The sequence below is a fragment of the Vombatus ursinus genome, unplaced genomic scaffold (assembly GCF_900497805.2).
Source record: "Vombatus ursinus unplaced genomic scaffold, bare-nosed wombat genome assembly UNPS02014789.1, whole genome shotgun sequence".
NCBI lineage: Eukaryota > Metazoa > Chordata > Mammalia > Diprotodontia > Vombatidae > Vombatus > Vombatus ursinus.
The window spans coordinates 5,655,410-5,681,439 of NW_020954567.1; the positions used below are offsets into that span (position 1 = coordinate 5,655,410).

Sequence of the window (26,030 nt, forward strand, 5' to 3'; positions counted from 1 at the left end):
TACATATTCTTGGAGCATGGGCAAAAATTTATATGTAAACAACAGGAACGAACTCTCACTGAGTGAGAAATCTCTGAGAGTGAAGCCGACTAAGTAGTCTTCCCCTTCAGACAGCTCAGCCACCTTTGGAAGCTATCCAACCAAAACCCCAACCTAGCATGCACGGTCTGGGAGGGAATTTTTTTCCCCCTTCTTCCAGTTTTTGTTGCATTGGACAACACGGGTATGATTTTAAGGTTCAAACCCTTTCTCTTCCACAGCACTAGAGAGTTTCAACGGGAAGGACCTTTCCGTACTCCAGTTAGCCAATAGATCAAATGTCTTGAATTCTTCTTATTATTAATATATTAATAATAAGGATCGTGATGATAACTCAGGAACGTCCTTCTCTACACTGTGTACCGAGGTCTGGCCTGAACTTCTGGGCCTGTGGCTGCCTCAGCTTTCAGGGTTATGGTGTTTTTATTCCTGTAGCTAACTTCTGAAAGCTACGTATGCGCAAGCTTGCTAACTGCACAAAACACACACTTGCACATTTGTGAGGAGGAGAAGCATGATTTTTTTTTAAAGACCTTGGTTTCTTCAGCAGCTGTCCTGTCCTTTCATGCCTCGCTCCAAGCTCACAGCAGAATTTGAGGGGAGCTGGGGGAGGAAGGGTGCCGAGAGAACTAAGGGCGGGATTTAAATCTCCCTAGTTCCTAGCCCGGGGATCAAGTGCTCCTGGCGCAGGTGGGAGGGGGGGAGCAGGATGGAGCCGGGCGGAAGCCGGAGAGCAGGAGGAGGGTCTTGGGCAAGAAGGAGCCCCGTGCTGTCCATAGGCGCCACAGGCAGGCGGCTGACATCAGCAGCGCTCCTCCCCTCCGCCTCCCAGTACCCTCAGCTCCTGGCCGGACCCTCCCTCCTTTCCACCACGTGTCCCTCCCTCCCTCTCTCCCGGAGGGGACGTGAGGACGGGTAAGAGGGAGAGGATCGGAAGGACCGACGGAGGGAGAGGAGGATGGTACCCTGACCCTACCAGCTTCGTCCCCACCTCTCCAGGTACCCACCCTCACTCACGCCACCCCCTCCCAGTGCCTGCCTCCGCCCCGTGCGTGCTGTCCCGTCCTACGCCCAGAGCCCCGCGCCCAGCGTCCTGCGCTCCGCGTCCTGCGTCTTGCGGTGAGTGAGCGGGCTGCGCGCGGCCCCGGGCGACGCGGACAGCTCCAGGCAGGGAGGGGCGTGCACCCAGAGCTCCTCCTCCTCCTCCCCCCACCCGGAGCTGGCCCCGGCCCCCCCCTCGGCTACTTGGAGGGGAGGGCGGGAAGGGGCGGGGGCTGGGCTGGGCTAGGCTTGGGGGGAGGGGAGAGGGGGGGCGCCGATGTTGCAGCTGCTCAGGGCCGCAGCCGAAGCCACCGCCTTTGTTGCGGCCCTCCCGGCCCGCAGCCGCAGCCGCCGCCCCTGGGTCGCAGGTGCATCGAAGGAGGAGGTCGGGGCATGAACGCAGGGAGGAGGCCGGCGGGGAAGCGGGACCATGGGGGAGCCCGGCACGGGGCCTCAGCCCGAGGAGTGGGGAGGAAGGGGACAAGATGGCTGGAGAGCTCCGAGCGGGCAGCCGCGGCGGCCGAGGCGCGGTAAGAACGGTCGGGTTGGCCCCTGGAGCCGGGAGAGGCCCCCTGTGCCGCTCCAGCCACTACCACCGTCACCCATCCCCTATCTGTTCATCCATTTATCCAGCCATCCCCTGGCCCTGCTTCATTGGGTTGGGTTTCCTTCCACGTCTTTTAAACAGCCCCAGAAATAAGTTGCTGTCTTCTTACCCACTCCTGAACACCCCCTTTCCCCACTTGATAATAATAGCAGCTAACCTTTATATAGCGCTTTAAGGTTTGCAAACCCTGTACCTATGTTAATCTCGTTTGAGATCCTCGCCACCACCCTGGGAGGTAGGTGCGGTTATCCTCATTTTATAGATGGGGAAACTGAGGCTGAGAGAAGTCAAGGGGCTTGCCCAGGATATCTGAGTTAGGATTTGAACTCGGGCCTTCTCCACTTTGAATTCAGTTCTAATTGTAGGTCAGGTTTCCTAAAGGAATCCAGGAATCCAACCAGGTAGGCTTGGGATGCAGCTTTTAAGAGTATGTTCCCCTTAAAGCATAAATACAGGGTGTCTCCTAAGTCTTTGTGCACAACTGACTTGAGACTTTTGGGGGCCCCACAGCTGGCCAGTGAAACTAGAAGGACATAGAGTATATGCCCATAAAATTGCACTAAGACTTTTGGGATACTACCCTATATGTCCTTCCACTTTCCCTGCACAGTTGTGAGGTATGGCTTAGAGAGAGCAGATTTCCCAGCCCCCTCTGAATAAATTGAGTTAATTGTGAGATAATGTCTAGTATGGTGGTAGAAAGAGGGCAAGATTTGATGGCAGGGGACCTGGGTTGGAATCCATTGTTCTGCCACTTACTAACTTGTGTGACCTTGGGCAAGGTGTTTCAACTTTCTGAGCCTCAGTGTCCTCATCTGTAAAATGAGGGTTGGACCACGTGAGATCTAAGGTGACTTCCCACGCAGTCTATGATTCTAAAAGCTCCCCTCTTCATCCCCCCTAGAGTTGAGTATAACGCCTGGTATTCAGAATACCAGCTTCCTGGTATTCTAAGCCTCACCCTGTCCTGAGCCTGGTTCCTCTTAAAAAGCAGGTGATTTGGAGTCAGAAGACTTGGGTTTGAATCTCAAACTTCATAATTGTCCATCCAGTGACAAGCCATTGAATTTGACCGAGCCTCAGTTTCCTCATCAGTAAAATCATGGAGTTTGAACTAGGATGGTCCCTTAAGGGCCCTTCCCACTCTGTGCCCTTTGATCCTGTCCCCTCTTGCTTGAAGCTAAGCTATCTGGTACAGAGGAGTTGGTGTACTCCTGTCCCAGGCCACAGAGTGGAACTCCCTTTGGTGGACAGCTCACGCTGAAATTGAGCACAGCCCTGGATCTTTCTGAAATGAATCTTCTTCCTAGACATGGAGCCCACCGCCTTCCCCCTCCCTTTTCCCCTGAAAGAAGAGGAAGAAGAAGAAGAAATTCAGACCAAGGAAATAGAGGATGGACCCATGGATATGCAGAGAGTGAGGATCTGTGCAGAAGGCGGTTGGGTGAGTAATGAGATCATAGGGACCATTCACTAAGGGGATTAGATTTGGTTTGAAAATCAGGCTTTATTTTGACTGTTAACCATATTTAGTGAGTAAATAGTAGTCTGGTATACATATATTCCCCCTAACTCCTCTCTCTCCTCCCCAAAAAAAAGAATTATTGAGCTTTTCCCATTCTATTTGCTTCCTATGTCACTCTGAAAGCAACAATGTTACAGTTTTTACAGCTCTGTAGTTGTGGAGGATCTCTCCATCAACAAAACATTTGCTCTACTGGTGACTGGAACTTCAGCAGTTCTTTGGGATTTCTATGTGTACTGCAGTATGTATTCTATTTATATGACATACCAGCATACTTTGCGAGAGTCTTCTGGATCTCTCCCCATGGCAATTATTTTCTTTATGTTGAGCAAGGAAACAAACATGCATCTGTGACAGAGGGGTTCCCACAGCTCCTTTTGACCTTTGTTTTCCTGTATCATAGCTGTCACATCACCATTTGTTGAATGGTAATTTTTGTGATCAGGTCTTTGTGACTTGACATGAGGTAGCCATTCATTTATTCATTCATTCAACAAGTATCTGCTAAATTCTCCCCATTTCCTAAGCCCTCTGAGTGATATGGAGACCAGACCTAAGAAGTATGTATCTAGAATAGCTGATCATTCAGTGAAAGAAATATCAGTGTACCTGAGGCCTTGGCTGGCAGTGAACAGTCTATTATAAGCTATGTAAATCGATAGGTAGGTCACTGGCTTATTGGTTTAAATTGGGATACCCTCTCTCAAAAGTTCATTCATTCCTCAACTCCCTCTAAGTGGGCCAGAAGGGGACCAAGTGTACAAATACTATAAATAGATAGGACAGGCCTGATGAGTAAGAGGTATAAGATGATTTAAAGGGTACCAGCTGGTATCCCCCCACACCTGCCTAAAGCAGTAATTCCTAAACCGTGGCTGAAATTATCATTCATTAGTTGGGCAAAAGCACCAGAGGTCTCTGTCAAAATGCAAATAGGTGATTTGGAAGGCCTGACACATTTAAACCATAAAACTCCATTAACAACTTGATATGGATTCATTTGCTACTTCCTTGTCAGAAAAACAGACTTGAGAGTTTGGGGCAAAAGATGGAGGAGGAGGACAGGGAAGATGTAGGTATAGGGTGTTTGGGTGGTATGGAGGGACTTGAGCAATGGAGCAGAGAAACTGGCTGGCCTCAGTTTCCTCAAGTATGAAATGAGAGGGTTGGATTAGATGACTTTTGGCAGCCAGAGAACAACATGAATGGGCCTGGGCAGAGGTGGGGTGGGGGTGGGGGTGGGGGTGAGGAAGGGCACACCTGAGAGGGGAGAGAAGAAGGGAAGCTAGAGGGATTTTGAAATCTTCATCTCACCTAGAGCAGTACATTCCTGCTATTCCCACCCTTCATGATTCTTGGTTTAATTAAATTTCCCTTTGGTAGACTTTAAGGCCCTAATATGTGGTGTCTTTTCTCCAAAGCTCAATGTTTTGGATGGATGGGAAGGTTAGAGAGGCATCCCTTCTAGTTCCTATTATTGCTGGCTCATTGGAACACCTGTTTTCATTGACAAAAAAGCTACACTTCAAATTGACCCAGATTCGGTGAGGGGCATGGTGGGGCAACTCTGTGGTATGCACCAAACAACTTCTCTGCTATATTCCGTGAGGCACTGTTCAGTTCTCACTAAATTTTAAAAATTGTGAGTAGGTAACTGTCCCATCTGTGCAAGAGACTATGAAGACTGAGCCTAGAGTGTTGGAGTCAAATAAAACTTAGAACAAAGTTTGTGTTGCATGTAGTGAGTGATTTAATGTCGTCATTGTTTTGTGCCTTGAAAATCCAGGCATAAATGGTAAACAGTTCATGTAAGTGACTATAATTGATATTATTGTTTACATAGTTCAAGTTTTTACGGATTTCTCATGTTTCTTGGTATCTAGAATCCGCAACAATGTCATTTTTTCCTCTGGTGCCATGTACATTTCATTTAACACTGCTCCCCCCCCACACACACACACACAGGGTAGGTGTACATACTTACACACTCATGCTCTTTCTGACCCTCTGAAACTTAGATTTAAAAGCAAAGTTCCAATATTCATCTCCACAGAAGCTCTAAATCTTTATTCTTTTTCTTTGTCCCTGTACCCACCAACGTTGGTCTGAGTATTCTTTGCTTGCCTTGATCTTTTTGCCCTGACCTCTCCATCCCTTCTTTTAGCACAGGGATCTCTAAGCAGGAGATCTGTCTGTTCCTTGCCCTCAGACTTCCTCCAGGAAGGACTAAGCCCAAAGAGCCAGAAAACAGATCATCTCTGCTTGGTCATCTGCTGTTCAACATTTTTTTTAAATCAGTGATTTGAGTACAGGGGTAGCTGTCATGCTTGACAGTTTCGCAGTTATCACAAAGCTGGGGGATAGCTAACATGTTGGGTAACAGAGTCATGGTGCAAAGAGAGAGCTTGACAGTGTAGAGTGAATATTGATCTAAATCTAAGAGGAAGAACTGTAATAGAGATAAATTTAAAGTCTTACATGTGAGTTCCAAAATATCAGCTGCAGAAATACACAGTGTTCCAAAAGTCTTAGTGTGGTTTTTAGCCATTAAAACTGAAATTATTCATTAGTTGGGTAAAAGCACTAAAGGCCCCTGTCAAAATACAAATAGATTTTTTGGAAGGCCTGACACATTTAAATAATAAAACCCCACTAAAGTTTAAAACTGCCCTAAGACTTTTGGGATGCCCTGTAAAAGTGCACACATGATTGTAGGTAGTAGATAATCTGAAAAAAGATATGGGCGTTTGGGGGGAACTAAAAGGTTAGTGTGAGTCAAGTATGAGTTAGTATGAGCCCCCAAAAAGCTAAGGTGTAAGGAGTTGGTGATTCTGCTGCATGAATCATATATGCCCTGGTCCAGTCACATCTGCAATATTGTGTTAAGTTCAGGGCATCCCATTTGAGAAAGAGCATCAGTAAGGTTGAGAGTGTCTAAAGGAGGACATCCAAGATGGTGCCGCAAGTGAGTTCAGGCCATAGGACAACAGCCAAAGGTCCTAGGGAAGTTTAATTTGGAAAGAAGAAGGCTTAGGGCAGGGTGGGACAGGGTCACTGCCTTCAAGTATCTAAAGGGCTGCTATGTGGAAGATTGATTCAGTTTGACTCCAGAGGACAGAATGGTGGAAGGTGCACCTAGCACCACTGACAGTAGCTGTCAGGCAGGACTGCCTAGCAATTAGAGTTTACTCTAAATTGACCCACATTAGAGGTCTTTAAAAACAAAGGATGAATGACCAATTTTGTCAGATGTTGTAGAATAGGTTCCTTTTTTCAGGTATAAATTAGTTTAAATGGCTGCTGAGTTCCCTTCTAACTAAAAGTCTGCGCTTCTGTGAACTTGGGGTGAACAGGGAAGAGAGAAGTGGTACAAATGAGAACGTACTTTAGGTTTCCAGCATCTGGAAGTCTTAGAGTGATGGAAAAGAGACAGGATAGAGGCACTGGACCCAGAAAGAAAAGGAAGAAAATCAGTGGAAGGGAACCAGCCCAACAGGCCAGCAGCAGACCACTAGGATGGCCCCAAAGAAAGGGAGGAGGGACCTGCCTTGCCCTTTTTGGCAGAGATGGATTGTGGGTGTGTAGAAGTGCATGTCAGATTTTTTGTCAGTCAGTTTAGCCAAACTATTTTCTTTTCTTATTCTTTGTTATAAGGATTGGCCCTCTGTGTGAGAGATAGAGTAGGGAGAGATAGGTTGTCGGGGGTATAAAAAGATTAATTATTTTTGAAAATTAAAAAAGAAAAAATTATACACATTTATGATATTATTATTATTAGAGAAGAAGTTTAAAATGCTAAGAGAATTCATGGATTAGAAATTAGACAGTTAATTTACAAATGATTAGATAAGTTTTTCAGGGAGGGAGGGCAGGGAGAAAGACCAATACCATCTATATAAGGTATATCTGAAATGAGCCACAAAGGGGGGAGGGGAGAAACCTAGGAGTTAAAGAAACTTCTGTGATTTCAAAATTGGTATGGCACTAGCCCTTTTTTACCTTTGGCTACACAGATAAAAGTCATTAGAGGTCATGTCTAGCTTGTGGACTTACGCAGCTTAAAGGAAATATTGCTTTGGAATTGCTTCAGCAGCTATCTTCCTTTTAAACATCATGCGAATTGTTTTAAAATCCTCAGATCTGTTGACAAAAGAAAGGGAACAGATGACAACTGTACCAGCCTCCAGCCTTTATCATATCTTCAGTACATTCAGTTTCATTCAGTCCAACAATTATTAAGCACCTGCTCCTTGTATAAGATACTGTGCTCTGGCACTTACTATTTGTAGGACCTTGGACAAATGAATTAACTTCTCTGGGTCTCAGTTTCTGAATCTCCATTAGATTGTAAGCTCCTTGAGGGCAGGTATTGTATTTTGCCTCTTTTTGTATAAAAATTTTTTATTGATTGATTGAGGGGGGTGGAGTGAAGGGTTGGGACTGGATTGGGCCCTGAGGTCTGTGATCCCCTGCCCCTAGACTAGGTCTCAGTTTAAATCTTTCAGTTACTGTGGGTGTGGTATAGCTGTTCTAAGTACTGATAAGGCCTTTTAAGGATGCCTGCAGCAGCTCTTTACTTCAGGCCCTGGCCTCAGGACCATAGATGGGCCAGGCAACAAACAATTAGAACTACCTACGGTAGGGAAGAAGCAATAGAGTGACTCAGTAAGGAAAAGAGGAAAGCACCAAATGGCACTGTATGAAGGGGGCTGAGGAGGCAAAGGAGGGAGCTCTTACTAATAGAGCCAAATGCCTACCTAGAGAGCGTTGTTTTTTTCCACCTAAAATTCCATCTATTCTTACTGCTGTCCAGTCACTAAGAGCACATGGGTATCTCTTGGCTCCCAAGCCAGATAGGTTCAGTTTCACCACAGGCAGAAATATCTATTAGAATTCAATTACAGAAGAGAAGGGAGCTACAATAAAGAAGACAGTTATTAGGTATTGATAGGAGAATCAGAGAAGTGAATTAAGGAGAGGTCAGTGAGGCAGAAGAGTTCTTTGGGTTTTTTTGGGGTTTTTTTTTTTTCATTGTTTTTTGGAGGGGAATAGTACTGGTCAGTTTTCACTGGCTGGGTCAGTACAAGAGTTATTGAGAGTATTTGGTTCAGTCTTTGGGAATATATATATTTTTAAGATATGGCAATACTTCTTTAAGTAGAAATGTGATTTAAAAGTAAAGCATTTATTTCTAAATATTTAGAAATTTAGAGCATTTACATTCAAAAAATCACGTTTCTTTTTTTTTCCGAAGTGTGATTTTAATCGGGTTTATAATTTAAAGGCAATGTGAGTATGTAATAGAGAGCCAGCTTCTAAGTCAAGGATCTCAAGGTTCCAGTCCTGCCTGTGACACAAACAGTGTGCTTCTCAGTGTCTCAGGCAAGTCTCAAAGATTATAAATCGCTGAGAAAGGTATAAAGCTGAAATTCCCTAGACCATTAAAATTTCAAGTTCAGAAAAATAAAATAATAAACATTCAAACAGTGACACAGTAAGAGGATCACCTTATCTAGTCTTTATTTTTGTACTTGAATTTTTTTTTTTTGGAGGCAATCGGGATTAAATGACTTGCCCGGAGTCCCACAACTACTAAGGGTCTGAGGTCAGATTTTAACTTGGGTCCTCCTGAGTCCAAGGCTGGCGTTGTATCCACCGAGCCACCCAGCTGCTCCATGTACTTTAATATTTTAAGAGTCTGTGGTTTCATTATCATCAGTGGTACACCTTCAAACACTGGATAATAGATGGAGAGAGAGAGAGAGAAGGGATCTATCTAAAAGGTCATTTGTCCAGTCCAGTTTATTTTTTTGATAAAGAAAATAAGTCCAGGGTGGAGAAGTGGCCTTTTTAAGGACATATGGAAAGGAAAGTAGTTGTGCCGGAATTACTACCCAAGTTCTCCATACCCAGTGCTCCTTACACTACCCCATCCTCATTAGTCCCCATTTTGTCCTCATTTTCAGTTTAGTAACTTTTGGGACATAGTTCCAAATTGCTTTCCAGAATAGATGGGCCAATTCACAGCTCCCCTGACAGCACATCAATGTGCCTGTTTTCCCACAGTCCCTCCCACATTTGTCATTTTGGTGGGTGTGAGGTAGAAAGCCATAGTTTGTCTAATCAGCATTTCTCTAATTATTTGTGCTTTGGAGCATTTTTTTTTTCACATGGCTATAAATAGCTTCAGTTTCTTCCCGAGAAGACTGCTTGTTCATATCCTTTAAATATTTATCAGTTAGGGAATAATAAATGCTTTATTTATTAAGCACCTGCTTACTAGATGGGATTGGAATGAACTGGATGAGCTGCTGTGGAAGGAAAAAGTAATATCCTCAAGTGGTCAGCCACCTGGTAATGAACGTCATCCCCTAGCTGGGCTGTTTGTCTTAACAACAGATACAATGCTATTCAGGCCTGTACTTGAATTCTTTCAAGTTTAGTATCATGCCAGAGCTTGTACTCCACTTGAATAACCCAAGGTCACCTCCACACACATCAAAGGAGGACTTGACTGTACCAGCTAACATTTTAAATCACTCTGGTTGGTGCATATGTATCATTTGGAGGTTTTGGGGTTTTTTTTTCATTGTGCATTAATTCCTATAGGCCTTTCCATATTCCTGCCTGGGCCTCATATTTGTCGGTCATAGTGGCCATATAATATTTTACCAGCTTAACTTATGCGTAGGCATATGATGAGCTTTTCAATATGGTATGGGTAGTATGCATTTATTAAGCTTGTTTTGTGTGTGTGCACGCGCGCACCCGCCCATGTACCTTGTGCACATGCACGCCAAGCACTGGGTATATACAAAGAAAGGCAGAAGATAGCGCCTGCTCTCAAGGAGCTCACAATCTAATGGGAGAGACGACTTTCAAACTACTATGTATAAATGTAATATCTACAGGATAAATTGGAGATAATCAACAGAGGGACAGCAATAGATTTAAGGATTTCCTGTAGAAGGTGGGATTTTTGATGAGACTTGAAGCCAGGAGACAGAAATGATGCTGAGGGAGAGCATTCCATGCATGGGAAGGGAAGAGACAGTCAACGAAAATGCATGGAGTCAGGGTGTGACATGTCTTGTGTAAGAAACAACCCAGAGGACAGCGTCACTGGATCACAGTGTAATGTGAGGAGGTGTTAGAAGACTGGGAAGGTGGGAGGGGGCCTTTGAAAGTCAAACAGGATTTTATATTTGATCCTAGAGGTGGTAGGGAACCGCTTGAGTTTATTTGGGGGTGGGGGTGGACATGATCAGACTTTTGCTTTAGGAAAATCACTTCAGTGGCTGAATGTATTGGAGTCTGGAGAGTCTTGAGGCAGGCGGACCCACCAGCAGGCTATTGCACTAGTCCAGGTGTGAGACGATGAAACCCTGCACCAGTGAGGTGGCAGTGTCAGAAGAGAAAAGGGGGAATATTCAAGAGATACTGCAAAGGTGGAATTGACAAGAGATGGTGAGGATGTGACATTGATAATAGATGGTGCAGAGGTGAAATTGACAACAAATGTATTGACAAGAGATGGTAAAAGATTTGGAATTGACAAGAGATGGTGAGGATGTGACATTGATAATAGGTGGTGCAGAGGTGAGATTGACAAGAGATGGTAGAAGATTTGGAATTGACAAGAGATGGTGAGGATGTGACATTGATAATAGATGGTGCAGAGGTGAAATTGACAACAAATGGAAAAGAGGTGAAATTGACAAGAGATAGTAGATGAGTTGGAATTGACAAGAGATAGTGAGGATATGACATTGATAATAGATGGTGCAGAGGTGAAATTGACAACAAATGGAGAGGAGGTGAAATTGACAAGAGATGGTAGAAGACTTGGAATTGACAAGAGATGGTGAGGATGTGACATTGATAATAGATGGTGCAGAGGTGAAATTGACAACAAATGGAGAAGAGGTGAAATTGACAAGAGATGGTAGATGATTTGGAAATGACAGGAGATGGTGAGGATGTGACATTGACAAGAAATGGTGCAGAGGTGAAATCAAAAGGTCTTGGCCACAGCTTGGATGTTGGGGTGGGGGGCAGTTAGAGCTACTGAGCAGCCCAGGATAACTCCTAGCTTGTGAGTCTGAGGGTCTTGGAGGATGGTGGTACCCTCTCAACAGTAGTAGGGAAGATAGGAAGAGGGGTAAGTTTTGGAAGCAGAGAGAGTACAGTAGAAAGAGCACCAGTGTTGAAGCCTGAAGACCTAGAATTTAAGGTCTGAATCCACTACTTAGCAAATTGTTTTTGTCTTACGGGCATCTGTTCTGTCAGCTATAAAATGAAGCAATTGAACTAGATAATCAATCAGTCAACAGGTGCTTACTATGTACCAGGTAGTGTGCTAATTGCTGGGAATATAAATATAAAAGTTAATTAGTCTCAGCCCTCTAGGAGTTTACATATTGCTTCTGGGTGGGGATGAAGGAATGTTCACTAATAACAAAAGGTTACTGATCCACACACACACTCTAAATACTTAGTGATGGATGAGGGGCATCAGGAAAAGGCTCCTGAAAGAGGTGATATTTGAGCTAACCATTGAAGGATGCTAGGGATTCCAAGAGGTTGAAGTGAGGAAGGAGAGAATTCCAGGCATGGAGAAACAGCCTGTACAAGGTCCCCAAGTCAGCAGATGGAATGTCACGTTTAGGAAGCAGAGAGCAGCCTCAGTGGGTTTGGCTGGGATGTAAAGTCCATGAAGGGGAGCAGTCTGATGAGTCTGGAACCCAGATCAGTGCTTTAAATGCCTAAGGGGAGGAGTGCTTTACTGTACTTTTTTGTACTTTATCCTAGGGGGCTTTGGGGAGTCATTGAAACTTCTTGGGGGGGAGGGAGGGGACATGGCCTGAACTATGCTTTAGGGCATTCAATTCGGCAGCTATGTGAATATAGGATTTAGGGTGGGGGTGGGGGGTGATGTTAACTCAGAGACTTGGATGTAGGGAGTTCAATTAAGAAGCTTTCAGTAGTTCAGGCTAGAGGTGAAAGTTGTTAACTAAGGTGATTGAGACACTGGAAAAGAGAAGGGGATAAGTCATCTCTGAGTTCTTTAATTGTTCCAACATTCTGTGATCCAGTAGGAGCCCAGGAGGAAAAAAATGTCAGTAGAAGAAAGTACATATTTTAGTTATGAGGTGATTCATAACCAAGAACGGGGTGGAGTTGTGAGCCGGAACATTGGCTGCTTTGGACTGCTGTTTTAAAAATGGCTTTCCATTCTAGTGCCCTGAGAAGGTGGAGAAGTTGGAAAGTATAGAGGGGAAGCCAGAAAGCTGCCACCTTCATTTATGTTACAGAAAATTTCCTTGGGGCTTTCTCCTATGCAAATAGAAGGAAGGTAGTTTGCCTCTTTTATACAAATCCACAAATTTGACTTGGGTGTCAAACACATGCTTTTCATATGCAAAAACTTTTTTCCTCTTTCCCCTCCTCTGATTTTTCTGTCCTCTTGAAAGTAGAAAAAAACCTTATTTAAAGCTTCGGGAAGGGGAGATTTCAGGGTTCCCACTTATACTTTTCTAGATTGGCTTTAACAAGAACTAATGCCCTTGGAAAAAAGAGAAACTCTCTGTCCTGAAAAGCACGGGGCTCTCCAATCCTGAGATGGAGCCATCCTGGCCTATTTGCAAACCAAATCTGCCCTCAGGGAGAGTGGTCGTCTTCCTCTGGAGTCTGGGAGAAGGAAGGGCCATGTTGAATTGGGCAATCTTGTAATAAGTTTTCTAAAAAAAAAACAACCTATCTTCAGCTGTATTTTATGACCTTTCCATTTCCGGAGGGGGGATGGGAAAGGGGAGGGTGACTTGCTGAGGGATTGGCTTCCTAGGAAAGAGCCAGGACAAGGCATCTGTGGGCTGTAGGCAGGGTTTAAAAATCGAACTCTGAGTGCAATTTGAGCCTTCCCTGTAACACATGACTAGGCTTATCACAAAATAAATACCTAGGAGCCATGGAGAAGGGATTTTTCTGGCATTCATGAATAGCATTAAGAAGTGCCCCATTGCTGTGCCCCCTCCCCAGCTGCCTACTTTGTCTACCCTTAGTCTCAGCCCTGCCCTAGGCCCAGTGTTACCCATTGTGTTCCACTGCTCAGTGGGGGTATTGTCTTTACCCTCTCACTCCCCACTTTCCCTTTAACCCTTTAAGATAAGATTCTTCCACCACCACCCCTGTTGAAATGTCTCTCCCAAGTCCCCAGTCAACTTCACCAAGTTGCTTAATCTCACTGGGCCTCAGTTTCTCCGTCTAGAAAAATGTGGGGTTTAATTTAATTCCTCTGGGATCCCTTTCAGGTATAAACCTTGTGATCCAAAGACCTAGAAAAAATTGGGGTTTTTTGTTTGTTTCATTTTTACAGATAACAGCTTCTACTTCTTCACTACCTAATTTCCACTGAGAAGGCCCAGCTCATAATTCCGCCATTGCCATATCCAAATCCTCACCTTTCTTGACCTTTCTGCAACATTTCATACCATTGACCACCTACTTCTCTCTTTTCTTGAAGGAGATTCCATGACTATGTTCAGTTCCAGTAACTCTCCTGACTTTCTTGTCCTAGCGTTACTTCTATCCCTTAGGTCCAAGTGTCTCCTACAGGTCTGCCCAAGGTGCTTTTCAGTCAAAAAGTACTTATTAAGTGCCTACTAGGGGCCAGGCACTGTGCTAAGTGCTAGGGATACAAGAAGATTCAAAAGAGAGTTCCTGCTCTCAAGGAGCTTACAGTCTAGTGGGGGAGGGGGAGGTGAGAGGAGGAACAACATGTAAACAAGTATATGCAAAGCAAGCTACATACAGCATAAATGGGAAATAATTAATAGAGGGAAAGCACAGGAATTATGAGGGATTGGGGAAGGCTTCCTGTAAAAGGTGGGATTTTAGTTGGAATTTAAAGGCAACTAAGGAATGTACTGTATATTCTCTTCCTTAATGACATATATATGCTTCTTGGTGATATATGGGTTCAATTATCACCTCTATGTAGATGACTGACTCATACATCTGTGTTCACTACCTGTGTGACCTTAGTCAAGTCATATAACCTGCAAAGGCCTTCTTTTTCTCATCTATAAAATGAGGATATTGGATGAGATGGTTCTGTAAGCCCTTTCCAACTTTAAGCCTGTGATCCTTTGATCCTGTGTATATCTGTACAGGCCTCATCTCTTACCCACATCTCTCACTGACCGGTTGACATCTCTACCTGGCTGCTTCCCTAACACGTCAAACTCAACTTACTCAAAAGTGAACTCATCATCTTCCTGCTAAACTTGTCCCTCCACTCACTTCTTCTGTTTTGGCTCATGACCCTCGGTAACCTGGGCCCTTTCTACCTTTCTTTCTTTTCATTCCTTAATCCCCTCCATATACTCTCAGATTCAGTGACACTGGCCTCCTTGCTCTTCCTCAAGTAAGACACCCCTGTCTCCAAGCTCTGGGCATTTTCACTGGCTGCCCCCCCAGTCCTGGAACCTCTCCCCTCATACCCTCCTTCTGGCTTCCTTCTTGTCTTAGCCAAAGCCCCACCTTGTACAAGGGCCCTTTCCCAGCACTCTTTACTCTTTGGGCCTTCCCTCTGAGATTATCTCCAATATATCCTGTATATATATTCTTTGTACACACTTGTTTTTCATGTTGTTTTCTCCATTAGACTGTGAGCTCTTTTGAGAGAAGAGACTGGTTTTCATTTTGTTTTGGTTTTGGGTCTCCAGCAATTAGCACAGTGCCTGGCACGTAGTAGGCACTTAATAAATGCTTGTGGACTTGAAGTCTCACCTCTGAGTCAGCCAGGTTTGAAACCTTGGACTCTTCTTAATCTCTTCCCTCCTTGGCCTCTGTGACATCTATTCACAACCAAGTCTTGTTGGTTCTGTCTCCACAGCATCTCTCTTTTGGCTTCCCTCTGCCAGCCCACCACCCAGGGTTCTTGACTAGTTTCTTTCCCTCCATCCAGTCTCTTTTCTCTCTAGTCTGTCCCTCACAAACCGCCCTCATGCACAGGTTTGAGGAAACAACCATAAATTGATTTTGTATATATATTGTATATGCTTATATGTATGTATGCTGTCTCCCCCAGTAGAATGGAAACTCCTTGAGGGCAGGGGTTATTTCATTTTCACCTTTGTATCCTTTGTGCCTAACACAGTTCTTGGCTCAGGATGCAAAATAAATGACTTAATTGATTGATCTTATCCTTGCCCCCAAACCTTCAAGTAGCTCCCAGTTGCCTATAGAATAAAATAAAAACACCTTAGCTTGGAATTTCAGGTTCTCTGCAGTCAGATTTCAACCTATTCTACAATTCCAGCATCTCATCTCCTGCCTCCAGAAGCCATTTCCCATGCCTGTCTCCTCACTGTAACCTCTTTGTTTCTTTCCCCAGTACCTAACGCAGTGCTCTTCACACAGTAGATGCTAACTACATGTTTCTATTATATTGTCCAGTTGGAAAATGGGGAGTGAGGGGGAGGGGTTGGACAGTAAGGTGTGGTTAATAACAGGACTGGGAGGGAGGAGACCTGGATTTTAGTCCTGGCCCTGCCCCTGACTAGCTCTGTGATTTTGGGTAACTCACCTTATAAAATGAGGGGTTTGGACCAGATAATTCCCAAAGCTGTTTCCAGCTCCAACATTTTATGATTCAGTTTTGTCTAAGATCTATTCCAATTCAGTGATCCTTCCTCATTGTCTTTTAGGTGTTGAGTGAGGGATATTCATTTTTTTTCAGGTACCAGCCCTGTTTGATGAAGTGGCCATATACTTCTCTGATGAGGAATGGGAAGTTTTAACTGAGCAACAAAAGGCACTGTATCGGGAGGTCATGAGAATGAATTATGAAACTGTACTGTCTCTGGGTAAAGATTTATTTTCCTTGGTCTCCTAGAATCTCTGTGTCTTGAGGATTTTATCTATGTCTCTTTATTTCTAGTGTGTCAGGATAGCTCTAGCCAAAACTTGAAATCTCTCCCCACAACACTTCATATTTAATTTCTTGTTTAAAATATTGGTGCTTAGAGAGTGCCACATGACTCTTAGTCTCACCTCAGAACTTTGGTGTTTGAACTCTGGGTATCCTCCTTGCAGAGAACATAAGAAGTGTGACATTAGATCAGATCCATGGTGCTTCTGGTCCCATAGTTTATCTCTCAGTGACATCACTCTTGGCAGTGCATAATCTATGATGTCAACTTTAAGGCTTGGGTTGTACCCCAGAGTATCCTTGGCTTCCATTATTAATGTATTTTGGATCTACTATTCATGAATTTATCTGGATTGATTTATTTGGAATGATTTCCTTACTTGCCCATTAAACATATCAAATTAAATATTTACTCTGTTTACTAAAAGCACCCCCCCATCCCCCACCTAACAGGATTGTTGTGAGGATCAAAGGAGATAAAGAAGCGTTTTATAGATGGTAGCTGATGTAACTAGTAGAGGTAAGATGTCAGTGGGCATTGTAAAGTAGATAGAGCATATTAAGACTCTTCAAGTCTCTGACCCAGACTACTTCTTGGACTTCCAGCCCCTTAACTACTCACTGCCCCCAGGCGACTCTCTCAGATCTTAAGTTGAAGTACAGTTACTGAGCTGCATTATTGGTAAAGGGTTTCTCCATGGAATTTCACTATACCAATAAAGCCACATATTCAAATCAAAAAAAGAAATAAACAATCAAAAAATTTCTCTCTTTAAAGAGGCACTTTAGTATGTTTGGATCTTATATCCAAAGATCTGGGTTAAATTCCGATTTAGTAGCCATGTGACCTTGGGCAAATTTTTTAAGTTCTGAGGCTCCTTATCTGTAAAATCTGAATAATGCTCACTCTGCTTACTTCACACAATTACCATGAGGAAAGCTGTGTTTTGTTTTGTTTTTTTTAAGTAAACCATAAAGTATTTGGTAAACATGAACTATTATCAATGTTATTATTTATCTATTTGCGAAACCCAGGTGCTGTCTTGCCTTTTCCTGGTAATATCTTCAACTCTTGCCCTTGCTGGCAGAGAGCCTTCAATTCCTGACTGGAAAGTGCACACATTTCCTTCAAGGAAACTCAGAACTTTCCTCCCCTTTACTTAGTTAAGCTATGTGTGCCCCGTTCCACCCCAGCATGTGCTAGGAATGAAGGGGAGGGGGTTAGTCTTGCTAGGATGGTAGACTTTAATTAAATCATAAAAGTTACTTTGACAGTGTTCCATAATTGTGACCCATTCTTTCTTGTTTTATTCCCTGTGAACAGAATTCCCATTTCCTAAACCAGACGTGATCTCTCAGTTGGAAGTAGAGGAAAGTCCTTGGGCTCCTTACCCTCAGAATTCTGAGGATTGGAAACTCCAGGGAGGCACCTTCACAGGTGAGAGAGTAAATCAATTCACAATGACCTTGGAGGAATGTATGCAGCTGGAATCATTGTAGTTCAGATACCAGAATTGGCTCGGTCATGGTAATGTGATATTCGCCAGCATATGATACTAGATATCAGGGAAAGGTTTGTTTTCTGTTTTGTTTGGGGCAAACCAAGAAGGATGAAACAAGTCTCAGAGAACTCTGGCACACCGATTTCCTTTTTAATTATATTCAGGGGAGTGGACTCAACATACAGATATGCTCCACATCATATACCACATGGTATACACATATCCAAAAAACAGGGTTATGCACTAAGATTGTCAGGGCAAGGTTATTTGAATATCATGGCTGCTACCATCAAGGCAGACAGAATAACTTTATTGGCTCTCTATGGATAGGAAACAGGGCTCAAAATAACCCCTAATCACACTCAGCCATTGTATTCAGAATTTAGATACTGCCAGGTCCTGATTAGTGCGAATGATGAATCCCCTGAGGTAGTTACATGTATTCAATTCATACTAGTCATACAATTTATACTGTAATTATATTAAATATGGTCATTGGTTCCAGCCCAATGGAAATTTGTAGTATGAATTTCGAGACCTGGCTATAACTAAGTGCTGTGGAATTGGACAGCACGAGGAATAGAGCGATAGACTTGGAATCGGGAAAACCTGGGTTCAGATCTCACTTTAGTCACTTACTAGTTATGTGACTTGAGGCAAGTCACTTCCCATTTCTCTGCCTCAGTTTCCTCATCTGTAAAATGGGGACAATAATAGCATCAATTTCCCAAGATCGATGTGAGGATCAGAGGAGGTAAAATATGTAAAAAGCTTAGTAAACCATTAAAGCACTGTGTAAATATTAACTGTTATTATTGGCATGTTCTCCCTGGGTTTTTTGGTAGTGAGTTACTATGATTTAGGGGGATGCTTGAGCTTAGAACCTGGGTCACTTTGTCGGGGTTTTGCAGCATATTCATTATGTGGATGGACTAATAATTGGGGGGAAGAAGGGAACAAGCATTTTTAAAATGCCTCTTGTGTGCCAGGCGCTCTGCTAAGCGCTTTACATATATTATTTCATTTTTGAGACTGGTGCCTAAATTTCCTGAATTCCTATCCTAAACTCTTTCTGTTAGGTAACACTGGTTAATGTCCCCCAGAGTAGAGCTTTTGTAGATTAGAATACATAACAGATAACTCACAGAGTCTTGACATTGCCATGAGAAGAGAGATGCGGAACCAAATGGACTGCCTTTTGGAGAACTAGAGATCTGAAAGAGGAAAGGAATAAAGGGAAAGGCTTGAACAGATTTTTATGGCCACTTCAGATACATAATTCTTTCCCTATAGGTTTTTTAATATAGGTTATTTATTTCATTAAATATAGGAATTTTGGGCATTTTTAGAATGCTCAGGTATTGTTGAGAAACTGTGCCTTAAGGGCCAGAAGGTTTGGCAAGAAGAATGTAGTCTCATGGAATACATATCTGAGCTTTGTGTAGGGGGAAAATACAGGGAAGAGTTGATATAAAACACTATTTTAGTGAGTGTTATTTCCCCCTTTCCCCTTATATTTATTAATGAAGAAATATTTAAAATGAAAGGCATTGGGTTATTTAGGCAGCTTCTCCTTACTTCCTGAGTTTTGAGAGTGATTAATTCATAGCAAGACTTAAAACCTGGGACAGAGTAGTAATGATAAGAGATGCCTACCTATTGTCCCCTCAGGGCCAAATGGTTGGGATTGCTAGTGATTTTAGCCCAGTAGAAGTTCTTGCCGATGAACATAAGCAAAAGAAGGGACAAAACCTCATGGCAAAATATGCTTAAATTATTTTCTTTATTTTTGAGGAGGGTTGGCAAATACTTAAAATTGAAAGTGACCTAATAGCTTTTTATGGTGATAAAAAGATTGGATTGGGAGATTCTGTTGCCATGGTCTTAGCTACTTCATCTTTCTGACATCTATAAGAAGATGGGTTTAGAGTCTAAACTAAATTCTTTTATTAAGGGGATTTGTTCTGTGAAGTTTGGATTCAATCAAAGGACTGCACTTGAGGACCTAGAGGGCCACATGTGGCCTCAAAGCCACAGGTTCCGCAGTCCTGGTAAAGGCGCTCTCAGATTTTATGACTGATTCTATGACATGACCTAAGCAATGGCAATATCCTAATATGTAGAATAGTCCATTTTATAAGGAGATTCTACTCTTTGTAGTAATATGACTGTAAAATTTCATTCATGTGTTTCATTACAACTATAGACATTGATGAGATGTATTTCAGTTCAGGTTTGCTCTATGGGTTATGCTCACAAGAATTCCATAGTACTGGTCATTTTTCAGTGTGCTTAAAGGAATATCAAGAAATCGTGCAAAAGATGAGGATGTTAACATCTAGGCTGTTTTCTCTTTCATCCAAAGAGAAATTAGCAACAAGTTGGCCCATTTGGCACAAAAATTAACATTTCTGACTGAACTCATGATCCTGGCACTTTCAGAAAACTGGGGTATAAAACAGAAATTTACATGTAGACTCATAGTTTTTAATTCCTCTATTATCTCACAGGGAATGAAGAATCTGATCTAAAGCATCCAGAATGGACCCCCCCATTGAGCATCGCTCCTCATTTCCCCCAACCCCAGCATCTTGAAAACTTCGCTTTCCATCTGCCCCAGGACATCCCAGAAATGTCCGAGTGGACTGAAGGGTACCCATTCTTCATGGCCATGGGTTTCCCAGGGTATGATCTGGGAATTGATGACATAGCAAGTAAGTTTCAGCTGAGTAGGGGAATTCGCCGGAGCTATGATGCAGGCTTCAAGTTAATGGTTGTGGATTATGCAGAAAGTACTAACAACTGTCAGGCTGCCAAGCAGTTTGGCGTTTTGGAGAAAAATGTCCGTGACTGGCGGAAAGTGAAGATGCAGCTCCAGAATGCCCATGCAATGCGACGTGCTTTTCGAGGCCCCAAGAATGGAAGGTTTGCTCTGGTGGACCAGCGGGTGGCCGAGTACGTGAGGCAGAGGCAGGCCAAAGGAGACCCAATCACAAGAGAGGCAATGCAGCTCAAAGCCTTAGAAATTGCCCAGGAAATGAATATTCCTGAAAAAGGATTCAAAGCAAGCTTGGGATGGTGTCGTAGGATGATGAGGAGGTATGACCTCTCTTTGAGACATAAGGTACCAGTGCCCCAGCATTTGCCTGAGGACCTGACAGAGAAACTCATCACTTATCAGCGTAGCATCCTGGCCCTTCGAAAGACACATGATTACATGGTGGGGCAGATGGGCAATGCTGATGAGACTCCAATTTGTTTGGAGGTACCATCTCGAGTGACTGTTGACAACCAAGGGGAAAAGCCTGTTTTGGTGAAGACCCCAGGCAGGGAAAAACTGAAAATCACAGCAATGCTTGGTGTCTTGGCTGATGGAAGAAAATTGCCTCCATATATCATTTTAAGGGGAACATATATCCCACCTGGAAAGTTCCCCAGTGGGATGGAAATTCGCTGCCATCGATATGGATGGATGACGGAGGACTTGATGCAGGACTGGTTGGAGGTGGTGTGGAAACGTAGGACTGGAGCGGTACCGAGGCAGCGGGGTATGCTGATCCTAAATGGCTATCGAGGCCATGCTACTGATTCTGTTAAAAACTCCATGGAAACCATGGATACAGACATGGTCATCATCCCAGGAGGCTTGACTTCTCAGCTACAAGTGCTAGATGTGGTAGTCTATAAACCTCTGAATGATAGTGTGCGTTCCCAGTACTCAGAGTGGCTCCTTGCTGGCAATCTTGCACTCAGCCCAACTGGGAATGCCAAGAAGCCTCCCCTTGGCCTGTTTCTAGAGTGGGTCATGGTTGCGTGGAACAGCATCTCCAGTGATTCCATTGTCCAGGGATTCAAAAAGTGCCATGTCTCCAGCAGCATGGATGATGCAGATGTCCTGTGGGAACTAGAGGGTGACTTGTCAGGAGGAGGTGATCCCCCAAGAGAAGGTGAAGCTAACAGCATGACTGAGAGCAACTGAAGCAGAAGTTAAGGTGATACATAAATGAGCAGTGCCTTTCTTAGCTGATATGTTCATATTTTACAAATTTCCATTCCCCTTGTGATCTTCAGTGGGTAGATGGTAGGCTGACATTTTCTACTTTATGGAGGATTGTTTGCTTGATACACATTTTATTTCATGACCCAGGAGGTAACCAAAATGAACAATGAATAAGCCACCAAAACAGAAGTTACATTGAAACAAAGTATACTGGCTAAAAACAGCAGAGTATGTTACTTAGTTAAAACCAAAAGTCTCAATGATGGAATCTTATGTCTGAAAGCCATTTTTTTTTTCTCTCCCTTAGAACCTGAGAAGTTGTGATAAGTTTTATGTTCTTTGATATATTTGTTAAAAGTACCACAAACTTTCATTGGCTTGGGCAATGCGTTGGCAGATAGCCAAAATTCAGTCTGACCTCAGTGAATATGAAATCTATGCTTTGACGACATAATTGAGCTGTTTTGTTTTCACTAGTACTAGGGGTCTTTTACCTATGAACTACTGAAGCCTCACTTGGGAATCCAATTCAGTAATCCTGTATTATGGATTTCCTGTGTACATGGCACTATGCAGGTCCCTCAGGGTTACAGAAAATTTCAATAAAACAGGGTCTTTGCTTCTTGAGAGTTTACTGAATATCTGTAATCCACTTGCTGTTCTCCTAAGGTGTTTTTAAAAATCGTTTTGTTAGTTCAGATTCTTATAAACTAGCCACTGCTCAGATTTTTACAATCTAGCCAATAGCTCATAGGTGCTCAGATTCCTTAAGAGTCTGACCAATATGGCATGTCTTTAATAAACTTTTTCTTTGGCTGAAAAAAAAATCATTTTGTTAATCACCACAATGATGTACTTGAAGAGCAGGCAGTGAATGACAGGGATTTCCTACAGTTGACGGATATATCTGAACAGACAGCAAGAACAAAACAAGTTATGGCCAAGAGCCATGTGAATGAACTTTTTAAGCTCAAAAAAAATTTTTTTTTTTTTTAATGTAAGGTAATTTTCTTAACTAGGGCAACTGTGAGTACAAGTTGAGAATACAAGATTGCAGGTCCTCAAGGATTATTTGAATGAGGAAGAGCAGAGATTCTAATAGACATTGACTAACTTTACAAGAAATAGGGAGCAGGATGCAGTGGGAGGTTGCCCCCCGGAAGGGAGAGTGATTCTTTTTACCTCCTGAGATAGGAGCAGAGAAGAGTTGTACCGATAGAATTACAATCTCATTATATATTATTGTGTACTTGTCCCACCTTAGAACAATTTGAACAGTTCTCTCTCCTAAAAGCATTTTTTGAAGTCAGGGACAATCCCACTTTTCAGTGGGATGAAACAATATTGATACTTTAAATAATGATACTTGGTAAACCTCTTCAAACATTAGGAGTACCTGTCCTTCTTGGTAACTCCAAATTAAATGCAGACACCACCACCCCTGCCGTTTCCCCTCACTTTAAACTATGTGGAACAGTAACCCATTTACCTAAATTAGTCCAGATTTTTTATCAGTGAACCAGTAAAGAGCTGAGTAGAGTTTAGGTTAGGGTAAGTGATCCCTACAACCTTAATGGTTCCAGGGAAGAAAAATATCTGGCTTATCTTAAACTATTCAAAACTCTGTTCTTACATTGTGTGTTCGGGTATGTACCACACTACTGGTCCTATAATTTAAGTCTGCGTTGCCGTCATCCTTGCCCCCTCTTCCTGGTAGAACACTTCCTAGGATTGTCAGACTCTGAACGTTAGCAAGCAGATCTTATTCTTTCCTTTTCCTTTTTGCCTTCTTTTAGTTGCCATTGGTCGTAATTAATTTTCCCGAGATGGATACAGAACATTGCTGCGACCGTCTTTGCCTGCTAGACTTGGTCTCTGTCTGGCAGATGGATAGGATCCATCCTTTCCCAAGGATGATGTGTAGTTGGACATAGCAGAGAATCAGGGTGCATAGCATCTTTGTCAGGTGTGATTCATGAGTTTTCATCTATCTAGACTCCTGTCATTTCTCATCACATCTACCATTCTTTTCTTTTAAGAAAACAATGGAGGGGGAAGGGGGCAAAAAGAGAGATGTTAAGATGTGGAAGAATTTTACCTTTTCTTACAGCACCATTTTGAAGGTCTGACCATGATTTTTTTAAGAAAAAAAAATCATGAAGAACTTTGATCTGCAGTTTCTTTTCTTCTAAAACCAAGGACTGATTTATGCTTGGATTCTCTCTTTATTCCAGCAAGTGGAACTGTGAATGAAAACAACTGAGGAAGAAAATCCTCAGGAAGGTTCCAGGGATGCAGATGCACAGGAAACATCAGGAAAATGCCAAGTTGGTCAGAGAAGCCTGGGTAAGATGAGCCACGGGTGCATCCCCTCCCAAGAACGCAGAGCCCTTCCCCTCAGGAGAGACATTTTCATGAGAGATTGGATGTGGAAAAGAAAAACTGAGCTTCTGTTCTGTCTGTGGCACTGTCTTGAAGATTATTCTGTGTGCCCACCAGAAGCAGTCTGTAAATATCATGGGTGACAAGAGGCATTTCATGGAGAAAAGCCCATTTGTGCATCACCAGAAACATCACATAGGAGACAAGCCCTACCACTGTCCTTTCTGTGGGGAAAACGTCAATATTATTTGTTTTATTCTGCCTTTGAGAATGTTCCCCAAATGCCATCCCACATAAGTCACAAGCTGGGGAGGCAGTTCCGTAGCTGCATGTAGTTATCACTTAGGAGTTATTCTTTATGTTTTCCTCTCTTACTGGAAAAACCAGATACTGTTAATGGCAAGATAAAGAGAGACATCCTGAACTGCTGCCGGCAGATAAAATGCTTCTATAGGCGGTAAACTAGGTTAGGATGGAAGATATAGGATAAAATAGAGTATTCTGTACTTATTTACCCTCTCAAATTAGCAGGCAGCTAGACTTCTTCTAGTCTCCAACATTGACTTGTGGGGTGTTTTCTCCATTATATTTAACGCTAAGGCGGCAATCAATGCAAAGGCTATTCAGGCTGCCAACAGTAGTTCCCATAAATTATCTACTGTATATGGTACAAAGTCCATGTACTTCTCTGTTACTCATTTTGCTAGCTTCTTTATTAAGTCTTATCTTCACGAGGGCAGTAAGGGGACTTGGACCTTTGGCCACTGCCATTCGGGAACTTCAGTGTAACAGCTCCACCTCCGCAGAAAGAGGTTGGGATCATTTTATCTTCACAATTTTTAGAGATTTTTCATTCCCACTTAGTCAAGGGGGGTAAGAAAGCTTCTGTTTAAAGCTGCCTATACCTCACAAGTGTAACAGAAGCTCATGGACGAAGCTACAATTAGAAACGCTAATTTAATACCAAATCAGTGTATCTAAATACCAGTTACTTTTTTCTTGCTGTTTTCTCAGCTCACTTTTCCACTGCTAGTAAACCGCTCTTGCCTTCCTAAAAATCCCTATTTCTGACCAGGGACTCAGGTTCTCTACAGGGACATAATCTTTCGAATGCCTTTTTCTCTTATTTTTCCACCAGGGAAATGGTGGGTCCAATTCAGTCTAACTTCTTTCTGCAGGATAAATGACATTTAACTAAATTTCATTATCTTCCTTTGAACTGCATTTTTGCAGAAGGCTTCTCTCCCCTAGGATATCTCTACATTCCCTCTCTTAACTCTTACTGGAACTGGCTTCCAGTTCCAATTTCTTCCATGTCCCCTCGGATCTTAGCTGGTCTTGTCCCTCACCCCTGTTATGTTACCCTAAATCATCTGTAACTGAGAGGTTATCTTGTACTGGGAGGTTCAAGAATTTTGTGACCTAAACTTCAGGATCATGGGTTAGAGGTTAGGTAATTTTTTCTTTTCCACTGGGAAATCTGGGCAGTGAATTAATCAGCACTTGTTTCATTCTGTGAACAATCCCTTCCATTTCTTCAACAGCATCTTCTGGTGGTGGTTGTTCCAAACCTGTGATTTCCCTGGTGCAGGGAATTGCCTCCAGGGCAGCTCCCTTTGCCAGGGCAGATCTCAGAGTTGCCTAGAGCACGGAGAAGTGACTTGCCCAGGGTCACACAGCCAGCATAGGCCAGCTCTCAACACCACACTGCCTCTCATCAGCAGCTGACAGGGTGCATCATACCATAGAATTCTCCTAGAGTAACAGTTCTAATGTCAGGGTTTTCCGGGGCTCACATGTTCTTCCACTGATTTAATTATGATCTATGCCTCAAAGCCCCAACACTTTTACAGAACTATTACTTATAATGACTGTAGCATATTATTCGTTTTCCTGGACTCAGAATCAGAGATAGCTGAAATAGAAGGTAGGTAGAAATTAACCCCAACAATAAAATTTGATAATAAAAATAAAGGCTGTGGTGGTTTTATTTCACTTTT

The 26,030-nt window shown here is 43.0% G+C and overlaps 1 protein-coding gene across 3 annotated transcripts; it reads left to right on the top strand.

Moving 5' to 3' along the window:
- Nucleotides 1–888: 888 nt before the first annotated feature.
- On the top strand, nt 889–26,004 carry POGK (pogo transposable element derived with KRAB domain). 3 transcript variants are annotated; one of them, XM_027868387.1, is made up of 6 exons: nt 889–1,158; nt 2,998–3,131; nt 15,955–16,081; nt 17,471–17,584; nt 20,159–21,640; nt 23,883–26,004. In XM_027868387.1, exons 2-5 carry the CDS (start codon nt 3,000–3,002, stop codon nt 21,625–21,627), a joined length of 1,842 nt encoding a protein of 613 aa, XP_027724188.1. In that variant the 5' UTR covers nt 889–1,158; nt 2,998–2,999; the 3' UTR covers nt 21,628–21,640; nt 23,883–26,004. The 3 variants fall into 3 exon arrangements, with proteins under 3 accessions (XP_027724188.1, XP_027724189.1, XP_027724190.1); XM_027868388.1 differs by having other exon boundaries at nt 889–1,038; XM_027868389.1 differs by lacking the exon at nt 889–1,158 and adding an exon at nt 1,532–1,610.
- Nucleotides 26,005–26,030: the final 26 nt, after the last annotated feature.